Here is a 13,694-nt window from a genome sequence, read left to right on the forward strand (position 1 = left end):
CGCTTTTCTGAGTAAGACTGGCGCTCCCAATAATCGGACTTCTTAATTAGTGTAATTATTTACAGGCTCTCTACGCAGGGATCTGCAATAAATGAACGATTTCATGAATGCACTGTCAAAACATCCAATGAACTCCGTTAAAACAGGTGGAAAACAAAGCGTACCCTGCTGCCTACACCTCAACATGAAGCATCACCATCTCCCGAACTCGGCACCTATGCTATTTTTCGAGCAGAAGTGCTTTACCATTGTTCATCGAACACAAATTGACACGCTATGCACTTCGCAACAATTTCAGACAAAATGAAAATTCGAAAATTCCTCCTATATGCTTACGCCGACAAGAATGCTCTGAGAGAGCATATCCTTCCAGGAACCTCCTCTAATCCGAGACTCACGTACATAGCATGATGCCATGTTGTACGACTTGCTGCATAAGTTGACTGCGGCGTTCCACAAGGCACCAGACAGAGACGCGCTTGACATCTGTCCGAAGCACTCGTGTCAAATGGACTCCTTTTAAATTTACAAGGCGTTACGAAACGAAGAACAAGAATAGCACTAGCCCAGATTATTAATGCAAGTAGTTTAAAAAATGTAGTTTATTTCTTCATGGAAGAGCGGTACGCCCGAAGGCGTTCGCGGCGTGAACGCGTGCGATTGCTCATATATAGTAGGGCGCCTGGCAAGAACAACGCAGTCGCATTTACCGCTGGCGTGTTCTTCTACCATTAGGATAAGAAATGGTTGCCTGAACAACATCATCTGTACATTCCCATGCATGCACGCGAACCACAATTTCTTCTTAGTGTCACTTGCGGGCAAAATGACCCCTGAAATAGCCCACAAACGTTAAGCCGTGGGCGGGCGCAAATCACCTTCCGTAGAATTTGGGGTGGTCATCTATATTAAATGTGAAGCGTCCGTGCGCAGTGAACTATACGCATGCACTAAATCCACGTTACTAGGAGCATGGTTAAGTGACTCTAGTCAGTCGCAAACGACATGCTCAGGTAGTTCAAGCGACCAGTGAAGCACAACAGAGCTGAGTATGAATACTATGCAACAGAAAAAAAATGCTATACAGTGCTATACAATACTATAAAATGATGTGCAGTACACTGGTAGTGCAGTAAATAATATAACATGCAGTAGCATACGGATACGACACAATAAAATAGCTCATATAAGCACAGCTCAGTGGTTCCGCGGTGATCTTAGCCGCGGTTATAGTCTGTGCTCTAATCAAGTCCGCGTACTGGTCGCAGATCCACAGTGCTAATTAAAAGATAAGCTCGTCCAGGCATAGTCCAAGCATCTCATACGAGGTGCTTTCGAAGTGATTCGCACTCTGCTCTCCAAGCATCTTGAGACACGACGGGCTCAGGCCATGCCAGCTCGACGGTGGTCTGGTTCTCAAGATGGAACGTTGGCCATGCTTGTCCTTGAATCGTGTACAGCTGCCTATAGAAGAACAGGAACCACAGCGTTGCGCATCAGCATAGATGAAGGAAAGGCCCAACTGTACATGGCGCAGATGTTGCATGGATCATGTTTTACACGCACACACACGCAAACACACGCACGCACACGTACGCGCAAGTGTCGTATTCATTAATGTGCAAATAATGGGAGTTTGAAGTCCTGCGGGTTACAGAACCGAGGCAGTTCTGCGGGTGTTGGAGCCAGTGTCTTCTGTGCAGGGTCAAGGGTTTCGCATATAACTTTATTATAGGGCTCTGTATTTCACCAAGAAGGTTGCGGCGACTGTGGCACCAGTTCACACGCTTTGGACGCGTTATAAACGATTCTAGCCATGCGTCCGCTATCTCAGGTGGGTCATACACGAGATGTGCGCTGAGAAGCGAACTTGGGCGTCCTTGCGTGTCCACTGTTGTATTTGTTCACGATATGTTGTGCACCGCGTCGTGTGTAAGCGAGAAATAGACTGTGTAGGTGAGATAGGATGTCGGAGAAGTCAAATACCCGGATTTGGAGAAATTCGCCCAGATTTCAATAAGGCTGCGACTGTAGGCCTCCTCCTCCTTTGGTGCCGAGTACTGGCTCTTCAGCGGAAGCCCGAAAATGTACCCCAGATCTTCGAAACGTGCTTCGGGCTAAGGAAGAAGAAAAATGTCAAGTTAATTTTCCGTTCAAGTGAACCAAGCATAACACGAGTGCGTTACGTCCGTTTTCCAAACGTCCATATTTCTTTAATATTAAATCGTGCCGAAAAAAAAAAAAATCTGCGCAGCCCGTCTCAGTGATATGTAAGGAGCAAATACAGCGATTATATAGGTAGCTGTAGGAGACCTAATCCTTTGATTCTCCCTGCTGACTACGCAGTGTGCAACCAACTCTTAAAAGCCAACTGCATCGAAAGTTTGGACCGCATAAACGGCCTAGTTTATGATAGGGTAGAAATAGGGGAGCCTCGTTGCAAAATTTGACGTCTGAAATACGAGCAGAAGCATCACGAGGAGCTCTCAAGAATTGCCGTTTTTTGATACCGATACAAAACACAACAAATGAACAAAAAACTCCGCCATTACCGTTCGCCGGAAGTGACGCATCACCTTGACAACGCGGCACCTCGGCATGTCCTCCGAGATAAGGCAACGCCCTTGGCTGAAAAATCACGGAGGCGGCGTGCTGGGGCTTACGTCATAGCGACGACCACCATGCAGGTGCGCGCGCCGCCTGCTTAGGTACTGTTTAAAGGCTGCTAACAAGAAAATTATGCAATATAACGAGCCCTGCGGTTTTGCCACGATTGCCTTAGTGGTATACGCTACAGATTTGTCACAAATTTAGCCAAAGTGAAATTTAGTTGCAGTTGGCCTTTAAGCATAAAATCTGTTGACACTGTGACGTACTGATAGCTCTGCTGGCGCGCTTCGTCGCTTCACGAACGCTGATAGATTAATTCGTTCATGCATCTTAAGCCATATTATTTGTTTTAGTTAAGGACAGGTGCTGCACACAGCCCTGAAAAATTATCCACAAATGTGCCTAGTTTTATAACCCATTTTCTAAGCGTCAACGAAGTACCAAAAATTTCGCAGAAGCCTCTTTTCATCTTAACAATGAAACTTGACACTATACGACTTGGCTGAAACAATATGACGACAAAGATGTACTTGCAGATGGCCGTCTAAAAAAGCAAATGCTGTGCTTTGAGGCCCTAAACTTGCTGAGTGAATGTTGTGAAAATACCAGAGGAACACCCAGGACAAAGCGTTAAAGATCGAGTCCTAGAGGCACGCGTTATTTCACGCGCCCCCTAAAGAGCTGGGTAATGTTTTGTACAAACAGTTTCGATGCATAGATCTTAAGGGGGTACCTCGTCCTCGTCATGGTCGTGCTCGGCGACCCATCGTTCGTAGAAGAGCGTGTGGTTGATGATGTAGGCGTAGACGGCATTTGCCCCATTGCGGGCCAAGTTCTGGGTGAAGTAGTGTACCGGGCAAGCACTGAGCACGCTGCCGAACACACTCTGAATCCACGCCATGTCAAGTTGGGACGCGGTGTTGGCGTACGCGGCCACCACCTGCTCAGGATCGGGCACGCCCAGCCACCGAAGCACATGCACGGCGTCCTTTTCCAGAGATGCCTGGAGCATTAAAAACCATCTGAACTGAAATGGTAACCCGCGATATATATATATATATATATATATATATATATATATATATATATATATATATATATATATGGTACAGTCGGCGATTGCTCATAAATTTCAGATGGCTTCACGCCATCAAACATCGAAATTTTCACTAGACTAGTTCTGGAAGAGAAACGCTATGCACTCCGTCTCGTAAACTGTATGCTGAAGCGACAGCTTGGCCTCATGTCATCCAACGAGTAACAAGAGCCGCCAGCGTGTTTCAGACAAAGAAAGAGGGCTTGCCCAGTGTGCGCTACTATTCCTTTCGAACTCCCTCTTCTGGTTCTCTGATCTGGTTGGCTTGGCGGGACCCATAGCTTTGCCAGCACTGCACGGAGTTAGTGAGATGAGTATAGAGTTTCCTTCTCCTTGCATCATAATCATCACATCGTCATCAACAATATCTGGTTGAAGCCTACGTGTCGCGAGTATCCGCTGCTTCAAAAGAAATTCGTTGCTCCCTATCGCATCGCTGTCAGGTGGGCGTATCTCAAATGACAAAGCGGACTGCAGCATTCAATATGGTGATTCTGTGCGCCTCCTTGTTCCAAAAAGGAGTTAACTTTGCGACACTGTTGAGTGCAGCTTCTATGTCTCGTTGTCTTATTCCGTCATAGTGCTATAGTCGATTTTCGGGTATACAAGATGAATGTGTTACACATTTAATGGATGCTAATTGGTAAAACAACGATGCACAAATTTCTTCTTTACTAAGAGTTAGGGGGAGAGGATAGGAAACGTTTCTAGCATTCAATTTACGTGGCACTCTGTTGAGCTCTCTGTAATCTTGCCGTAGTAATGTGTGCCTGTGTAGAGAGAATAGAGAAGCGGGCACATAGGGCAGCATGTAAAACAAGAGACTGGCACTAACTTCTTGCTATTTCATCAATCGTCAAAGCCTGCTGTCTCATATCAAAGTATTAGTCCCTGCGGTGGATCTTATTTTGATAACGCTTCCTAGGAAACTCCTAGGAAACTTCGAAACTACCAACATGCCTGCAATGCAGTTTTCAAGCCACCGCGGCCGCCAGCATATGCCTGTTACCCTTTACCTCACCCTCCGCGGTGACGCGCTGTCTCCCAGAATTTAGCTCGGCAGTCTTGCCCGGCATGTGTCAGTGTTTGAGTACCTCGTATTTTCCAAGTAGAGCCGTCTGCGTCACGCCACGGTGAACAGCGTAGTGCTGAAAGCGGGCACCACGAACCATTGACGCACTGGTGTGCCAGATAATCCCCAACTCCACCCTTCACCCCCCCCCCCCCCCCCCCCCAATCCGTCCCCAACTGTCTCTTGCGGCACGTTGCAAACGGAGCAAAGTGTGGCGCGACTGCCTCGTTCACAGGAGCCCTATTTCATGGCGCTTACCGTTACCATGAGGTTGCACTACACAGTGCTTATATTCGCCTTCGTACACCATTCCCGCTCCCGGCGCATATAGCGCTGACGTCTCACTGCTCTCGCGCGAGTCTCAGCGCTCGCTGGCCCGAGTCGTCCGCGTTTACATGCGCGCTGCAAACGTATCGGGCTGGCTCAGCCGGACTCGACATTCGTTCAGCCCGACCGGCTTGCGTTCACATGAACTCGACAGGCCGATTTCAGCCCGACAAGCCGACTCGACCCGCTTCTGTTGGGTTCATGTATAAACGCCCTGATTGCCATAGAAAGCTCAGCGGCCAAGAAACACTACTGACACAACGCTAGACGTGCGCAGACGGGGGCGAAACGCATTTTATATATATGTATACCTCGGACACGGATCCCACCACCATGTTCCTGAACAGCGCCGCCTGGTAGATGCCTTCCGAAGTCGTATGCCCGATAAGCACCTGCTTGTCCTTGAGCGCGGCGACGTGCGACAAGACGCTCGGCCTGACCGGCATCAAGTCGGTGCCGTGCGTAGGGAAGAAGAGGCTCGCGAAGTGCTCCCGCGACGGCGACGACGCTTCGAGCAGCGCGGTCACATTCACGGATCGCAGGCACGCGCTTGCCGATACCGCGTCGTCCGCCGGGTCAGCGCAGCCCAGTTCTCGGGATAGAGCCGCTGTCTTGTCGGTCGACTCGGCCCTGCTGTCGATTTGCCTGCGAAAGGAATATTTTTTTAACTCTGAATGAGAATTGGCATGGCTGCTAGGAGATTTGGTATACAACGCACGTATGAATAGCAAGAACACAAAACGAACGTTGACAGCTCACCTGATGAATTTAGTCGGAAAGAGCAGTATAAATAGCGAATCGCCACTAAAGCAATAAAATCTCAGAAGTCATATTAAGGCTTGATCAGAAACGCAAACGCAAAACAAATCCTCATACTAATCGAAAGATGAGAGATGTTTCTAATTTTTCTTAGATTAACATACCACACTCATTACGAGTTCCTCTGACTTTGGTACTTGTTTTGTTTTCGTGATGACTTGCCTACACATGGTGTTCTTTTCGAAAATAATCCTTTAGCTGAAGGCCAGCACTCGTTTTGCGTTCTTGTCTTCAAAGTGTCTGCATTTCTTACGCTGCACACACTGATTTTCTTTCAACTGCCGAACGCCAGTGTTTATTGATAACGGTGATTTGATGCCTCCAGAAGGCGCGAACATCAAGTTTAGTTCGCTGCACCAAGGCATCCTTGCGCTGGATGTGGTGTAGCATGAAATCAAAATTTTCGCCTGAAGTAATTTTCACAGGACATGAATCCTGCATTTCGCACGAACTAGCGCCTGTACAAAATGGCGTTTGCGACGTGTTTCCCGAACGCCTCCCTGAGTGCTTCCATAGTAGCTTGGCGAAATGCAGTCGGTAGAAGCTGGTTTCTTCACATTTAAAGGTATCGTTGGGTGAAGCCCACTTCGCTCGAGTTTCGAATTGACGATAGCCTTTATATTTGGATGGAAACTGTACAGACTTCCGCATGCGTATCCGTCTCTCTTCTCTTGTGTCCTTTTGTATTAATGCTACTTTCTTCACAATGAATCCACGTCATCTGGCTCGGCAATCAACGATTCGGCTCTATGGCTAATTCGGAGCGCAAACTCCTGGGACACAAGCTAAGGCACGAGAAAGACGGGACACAGCGTTAAGACAGGAAAAATTAAGAGCCCCTTGAACTAGAAATTAAATTGGTCAAAAGCGAAAAGTGGGCGAGTTGGTATGGAAGCGTGGCTAATTCGGGAGCGCAAACTACTGGAACGCAAGCTAAGGCACGAGAAAGACAGGAGAGAGCGCGATCCGTGAATGAGACTCCTCTGATCGAAGCGTCCTCGCCATCGAGGGAACACTTCACGAGTCTTTCTTGTGTCTTAGTTTGTGTCCGAGTAGTTTGTGCTCCGAATTAGCCATGCTTCCAAACAACTCGCCCATTTTCGCATTAGGCGCCAATTGGTCGTGTACAGAACTCCTACCATATTTATTTTTTTTACAGCGGAGCTGTTTTAGGCTACGTTCCAGGAGATCGCGTCCGGCAACGGAAGTAGATAGATAGACCGGAAGTAGATCAACAATTTCAGATGCGTCGCGCTACCTTGTGACGTCGTATTTTCGAAAACGTCGCGATGGCGGCGTTTTAAAACTTCGGGATCGTAAAACAATTTCACACGCTTCGCGCCACCTTGTGGCGTCGTATTTTCGAAAACGTCGAGATGGCGGCGTTTTTAAACTTCGGGATCGTAAAGCGCTTCTGCACCACACCGCGCTTTTCGCAGAAACTTATGTCTGCTTCTTCATTACGTGACGTAGCTCACCCTGGCGGCCACTTGAGCGCGTCAGCGCTAGTACGCGCGCTGCGATTGGCGTATCCGTCTTTATATAAAACAACAACAACTACGTAGTCTCTCCTTTATCGTGTGTTGGTTCTTTGTCTGTGCGTTAGCGCACATGGCGGCGGCGGCGGAAGGAGACCACCGATGATGAGCGGGCTGCGGACGCCAAGCGTATAAGCGTGCTGCCCGCCAGGACCGCGAGGCGGGGAGAAGTGCGAACCGTCCATGCGGCCCCGATCCCGCTAACTTAGAACGTTTCATCGGAGCAAGGGTCAATCACCACATACACAGCTTCGCTGGTCATCCACCTTCACAGAGTGGAATGGCACTGATTTTTTTTTTTTTTTTGGCAAACTACGCCCAGCCGGTAGCCAGAGGTTTTTTGCACAGACACACCTGCTGTACGGACTGTCGCTCATGACGATGAATCGCTTCACGTAGCGCGTCCAGCCGGCGTTTGGGTTCAGCATGTGCAGCCCTACGGACGCAGCTCCCGACCTGTGACCCGCCACGACTATTTCGGAGTGGTTCCCGCCGAAGTAGGCGATGTTTTTGTGCACCCACTCCATAGCCGCCAGTTGGTCGTACAGGCCCATGTTTCCCGAGTCCTGCGTCGCGCGCAATTGGTACCTTTTCTGTCTCAACCGAAATACTTTTTAAATGGAGATATGTGCTGTACTTTGATAGACTGCATTTTTTAAAAGTGAATATTGATCAGTCGTACCGTGAGCGGACAGTTAGCACGCTAGAAAGGGCACCTAAAATATAAACGCGGTTTGCGTTGCCACCCTAAGTTCCGGTATAGTAGATTTTCATGGTGTTTTTCATTAGAGATTTGGCACCATCTTAGGGATACAAGACATCGTTTATTATTATAAGGAAATGATTGAATCTGTTCCGTAAACAAATGAACGTTCTACCTAGGCGATCTTGTTGACCATTTTCGCACAAAGTCTTTAGATACCCGAGTCCTCAATACGGGGCTGCATGGGCGCTGCGAGCGCGCGCGCACGCATGCACGCGGGTGTGTGTGTGTGTGTGTGTGTGTGTGTGTGTGTGTGTGTGTGTGTGTGTGTGTGTGTGTGTGTGTGTGTGTGTGTGTGTGTGTGTGTGTGTGTGTGTGTGTTTATTTGGATTAGTTTGTGTATGTGTTTTTATTTGCGTGTGCGTGTTTGTTCGTTTGCTTGTTTGTGTGTGCATGTTTCTTTTGTTTGTTTATTAGTGCGCGCGTGCGTGCGTGCGTGCGTGCGTGCGTGCGTGTTTAGTCTACATAGACCTCTGCGCAGAATCGACTCGCCTTTAAGCGTTGCAATGGAGCTGAAATCAAGGGCATTGATATCTTCTGGTAAATTACAATGTGTAGAAGCTATTAATATATGCGCACTCTAATATAGTCACAGTGCCGCCACAAGGGCTCACGCCAAATCGACTCCCCCCAGTCGTAATTATAAGGGCCACATTTTCTTTACCTTTGCGGTGGAGGCGCACAGGAATCCGAGTGCCCCTAGCCGGTAGGCGAAGGTGACCACAACGATGTCTCCTAGCGCAGCGAGAATGCTTCCGTCTCCGGTGACGTCACCAGCGTCTCCCTGCTGGAACAGGTTGCCCGTAATGAACACCAGGACGGTCTTGTTGCCACCGCATGAAGTCGCGGGCCCGCAGCCGGTCGGTATCCAGATGTTGACGCGCAGGCAGTCCTCGTCCGCGATCCAGCCGGTGCTCAGTCCTATTTTGCCGAGACGCGGCTGAGGACACGCCGTGTAACGTTGGTAGCTCGCATCTATGATGGTCTGGAAGAAAAGAAGTTCGTGTTAATATACAGTCAGTGGTGATCGCCACAGGGTTCACATTTTGTTCGAACTTCTCTACCGAAACATTGTTGTTGACTGTGGTGATGGCGGAGCAAGATGACGTAAGAAGCAGTAACTGTTTATATAGCAAGTATAGAAGCGCTGTGCACGAGTAGACAATGTGTACATGGTCTTGCTTCCGTATATATTTTACTTTGGCTCCGACATGGTGTACAGGAAATATTTTTTTTCACACACTCCGTGCATCGAATAGATGAGTATCTGTAAATAGAACAGATAAAAGCAGCAGCTTGAGGCATATCATTCTGGCCGACCTTCCCACTTAGCTCTGACAACAAGTGCCTACGAGCAGAAAAGAGAAGTACTGCATTATGACACTAACGCGCACCGACAGTGAACGCTTCGGTGGTCTCACCACTACGACGCCTCGATGCCAGCATTCGAAGGGACGCTGGCATCAAGAAGCACTACCAACGCCACTTAGGTGGCGTTGCTAGGTGGCGTTGGTAGTGGCGTTCACCGTACTCAGCACAGCGGAGCGTGGCCTCCGCAATTAGCTCTGAAAATGTTTCTGAAGTTGATCGCGGAGGCTGCAATTACGACGCGCTGTACGCGCTGATTTGACTCGGTGACGATTCAGTTACGTGCTTTGTCTTGCGCGTTGTATTAGTGTGTCAGTTACGTGCTTCGTCTTTCGCGTTGTGCTAGCGTGTGCAGCGTAGTGCAGCTTCCATATGCACGACGGTTGCTCATGGTCATCGACGTTGGTAGTCGTGATGGAGGAGACGTGCCACCAGGCGTCAGCGTGGGTGCATCAACGCCTAAGGGCGCTTTAGCCACAAATTTTCTCTCTTTCTCTCTCTCACAAGGAGTGTCAAATGTGGGACAAGCTGTAACTTCCGTTGAAGGAGTTACCAGTACTCAGACTGTACGACACCTTCGAAATTGCAACGGTTGTCGTCTTTTTGGCAATTGTCATATTCGGTACGCAGTGTTACTCTGGTATTCCGCTGTAACTGTGATGCATAAGGCAAAGTATACATAGAGCAAGCCGCGATATGCTTAAAGGATAAGCAAAAGTTGAACCGGTCGCATTTGTCGGTGCACTGTGATGACTGTGGTTGTGAAGCATTGTTTAAGACATGCTGTGTAAAAAGATACGTGGGAAATAGTGAAAGCGAGTTTGAGAAAGCGGGTGCTAGCCGCGTCAGCGCCTCCTTCTATAGCGCTAGGTAGAAGCGAAATAGCTTATGTATACTCTGGAGACTGAGTGTGCGGTGATTTGCCTCGTCCTTTTTCCGTAGGTTGCTTGTTATTCGTGTTTTAGCTCATGTATAACTATTTCATTTTTCATAATAAACATTGAACGTTAGCGCACCGTCCTTATCTTGTTTTTTTTTCCCTTTGTTTGTTCACGTTTCTAAAGCACTGTGGTTCAAGCAACTGTGATGCAATGCTTGACGGAGCAGCGGGAACCCTGCATGCTTCGAGACGAACATCAGGCCAAGGTTAATAAGCCAGGTTCGTTGCACCATGCAAAACACTCTTTCTACAACGCGCAGACATATAAGTCACCGTTAAGTGTGTAACTAAGCGAGTCACGGTGTAGCTGTCTTCATTAGCAACGCCACACGCGGTAGAGACACAACTTCAGACTAGGCGATACGCGGACATAAAATATTATGGGGTTTTACGTGCCAAAACCACGATCTGATTATGAGGCATGCCGTAGTCGGGTACTCCAGAATAATTTCGAACACCTGGGGTTGTTTAACGTGCACCTAAGTCCAAGTACACGGGTGTTTTCTGCATTTCGCCTCCATCGAAATGTGGCCGCTGTGGCCGGGATTTGATCCCGCGACCTCGTGCTTAGGAGCCCAGCACCATAGCCACTAAGCAACCACGGCGGGTGATACGCGGACATGCGCAGTCACCTCGTGTTGCAACGGCACCGGTCGAGCGAATCGCAGAGGTCCCACGGGAGCCGCGGCGTACGGGATGCCGCTGAAGGCGTGCACCAGTCGGCCCTCGACTTGGACGGCGATGCCGCGCACGACGCCGAACGGGCCGCGCACTTCCACGTACTTGTAGTTCGCCATCACGTGCGCGGCCACGAAGAACGACAGGAGAATAAGCGCTGCCTGCCACCACACCGCAGCCCATGCACAGCAGGTACTCGCTCTGGTTAGCCCTGCGAACGAAGCGGGTCCGTCGGGGCTCAGCCGGGTGTGGTCGGGGTGCCGAGTGTCAATCAGAACAACGGGGATTTGAGCCCCGAAGCAACCGTATGTGAGAACCCGTAGCCAGACGCCGTCGTCGCTGGTGACCACGGTGTGGTGATGACCGATGAGTTATCAGGAAAGAGCTATCGGAAGAACTAAGAAAAAAAAAAAAAAGACAGCCAGCAGCGCAGCTTTCTAAGGCCGTCGGAATGCGTTGCCAGACGTCGGCGTTAATATAAGAAACATGCATTGGATATAACGGAGAGTATAAAAGCACTCAGGATATAAGGCTCGAGTATAGTGAAGCTTTCGTAAAGCCGTGGGTATATTTCGAACAGTGGCTAAACAGACCCCTAGGACTGCGAGAACTCTCCTATGCAGCTAGGCTGTCTTTCATGTATGTCTGAGTTGTTCTGATTGGCACACATCCGCTACTCTCTGAAGGTGTTTATAGTGGAGCGGTACAACTGGCGTACCATCGTGGCGCTGAGTTTCAGCTAACACGAACTAGCACCGTTTCGAAGTGATTCCAATAGGAGGGGCGACTCACATCAAGTCCGGCCGATACTCGTTGCTGCTGAACATTGACCAGAAGCTGTGCACCATAGGCGATGGGTTGCCGGAGGAGAACGGGCTGACGTTGGTCGAGTTTAATTTCCCGAGCACTGAGGTGGACAGGGGTGCGGTTTTCAATACGCTGTCGTCGGGCACTGCGAGCATATCGGGATGTTTGTCAATCAATCAATCAATCAATCAATCAATCAATCAAGCAAGCAAGCAAGCAGCTGAATTTAATCCTAATCAGCTCATCTGTAAAAGACGTGATGTGGGTCTCGCAAACTAGCAAATGATTAAATTTAATTTCCCGTGAGCACATATACAACAAATTGATGAGGTACTTGTCGCTTGGCGTAAGTAAAACAGGAGATAAAATGGTACTTGTTGCCGTTTCATTACACCATCTGAATGTGGCTGCTGCATGTAGCTGAAACAGCCACCCGCCGTGATAAAAGGACGGAAAGATCGAAATTGCCAATGTTAAGCAAGGGCATTTTATTGTGATGTATACATATAAAAACCCCAGTGGAAGGTTTGCTATAACGTTCACCATATCGCTAGTGCGTTTCCCTGTTAACACTGCCCTGACATCGCGTTTCTCAGTGCAGTTTAGTTTTCAAGGACATCACGTCGTACCTTTCGGACTGCCAGCTTTGCCTGACAGATCTTGCTCCGCTGCAGGTTTCACGGCTTGCTGCTCCGGCAGCGGTGACGAAGCTGCCGTACAGTATGCGCTGAACACGTTCTGCGAATGTTGTTCTGGACATGGCGATGGCACTGCGGCAGCTGAACTGCCTTTCACTTCGGCCGTGGCCGTCGAGTTCCGCTGTTCCTCTTCTCCCGGCAGACTCTGCGCGTGTTGAAGCAGCGACGTTTGTGGCGGGCAGAAGGAGGCCTCTTGACTCAGCGGCGACGACGGTGAGTTCTCGACCGAGACCGTCGAGGCTTGTCTGCGTTTAGGTTCGTCGGGAGGCTGTTGTGATGATGAGGAGGCTGCAGCCACTGGCTGCTTGGGTGGGGTGTTGCCGTAATCTCTACGGCGAACGCGTCGAAGCGATGGTTTGGATGCTGACCGCATCCGCGACCGCGACTCGCCGGAAGCCTTCCGAGAGGCTCCTTGCGAGGCAGGATCCTCACGGTTTTCCTCCTGCGAAGTCGAAGGCCGGACGCTGCTTGCCTTCTCGGCCTCGGACATGGCTTGCCTCCGGGGCTGATCTGTGTCGTTTGGAATAAGAGTAAGGACGTGCTGCAGGTTAGACTGCACAGTACTTTTAGAGCGCAGGTCTTAGGCGTCCGTTCCTGCGGCGAGCGTCGGCGTCCTCGGCTTAACCGAGCGAACGAACACGGCGAAGGATGAAAGAGCGAAAGCGGAGCGCAGCTGGCGATCAAATACGGTGATAGCGAAGAGAGCGCGAGGAGCGAAGCGTAGGAGGAGGATATGACGAAAGCGTGAAAAGAAAAACGTAGTTCCGCGCAAGACGAGCTCTGCGGCGATGATGGCCGCGAAATGGCGCCAGAATAGCACGCGTCGTATGTTCACCGATGACGCCAACGATAAGGCATGCGGGGATCGCGTCCACCGATACCGTTACGGAAACAAAGCGCTGCATGAGCGGAGGTCTGTCGGCGGCAGCTGCTGTGAATCGCGCACCACGCGTCACCCACGCAGTCGCGCCACACTTA

At 49.6% G+C, this 13,694-nt stretch overlaps 3 protein-coding genes across 3 annotated transcripts; all 3 read right to left on the minus strand.

Annotated features, from left to right (window-relative positions):
• Window positions 1–986: 986 nt before the first annotated feature.
• Window positions 987–3,622, minus strand: LOC125939664 (acetylcholinesterase-1-like). The gene is made up of 3 exons (XM_037717596.2): window positions 3,344–3,622; window positions 1,987–2,117; window positions 987–1,464 (listed from the first exon to the last, which is right to left on the minus strand). The coding sequence occupies exons 1-3, from the start codon at window positions 3,620–3,622 to the stop codon at window positions 1,320–1,322; spliced, it is 555 nt and encodes a 184-aa protein (XP_037573524.2). The 3' UTR covers window positions 987–1,319.
• Window positions 3,623–3,926: 304 nt separating this feature from the next.
• LOC119456011 (cholinesterase) lies at window positions 3,927–11,354 on the minus strand. The gene is made up of 5 exons (XM_049669123.1): window positions 11,166–11,354; window positions 8,890–9,210; window positions 7,817–8,028; window positions 5,417–5,750; window positions 3,927–3,998 (listed from the first exon to the last, which is right to left on the minus strand). The coding sequence occupies exons 1-5, from the start codon at window positions 11,328–11,330 to the stop codon at window positions 3,927–3,929; spliced, it is 1,104 nt and encodes a 367-aa protein (XP_049525080.1). The 5' UTR covers window positions 11,331–11,354.
• Window positions 11,355–11,963: 609 nt separating this feature from the next.
• Window positions 11,964–13,206, minus strand: LOC125946340 (AT-rich interactive domain-containing protein 1A-like). Its single transcript, XM_049669124.1, has 2 exons — window positions 12,648–13,206; window positions 11,964–12,163 (listed from the first exon to the last, which is right to left on the minus strand). The coding sequence occupies exons 1-2, from the start codon at window positions 13,204–13,206 to the stop codon at window positions 12,000–12,002; spliced, it is 723 nt and encodes a 240-aa protein (XP_049525081.1). The 3' UTR covers window positions 11,964–11,999.
• Between the last annotated feature and the right edge of the window lie 488 nt (window positions 13,207–13,694).

This window comes from Dermacentor silvarum, chromosome 6 (genome assembly GCF_013339745.2).
Source record: "Dermacentor silvarum isolate Dsil-2018 chromosome 6, BIME_Dsil_1.4, whole genome shotgun sequence".
NCBI classification, from domain to species: domain Eukaryota; kingdom Metazoa; phylum Arthropoda; class Arachnida; order Ixodida; family Ixodidae; genus Dermacentor; species Dermacentor silvarum.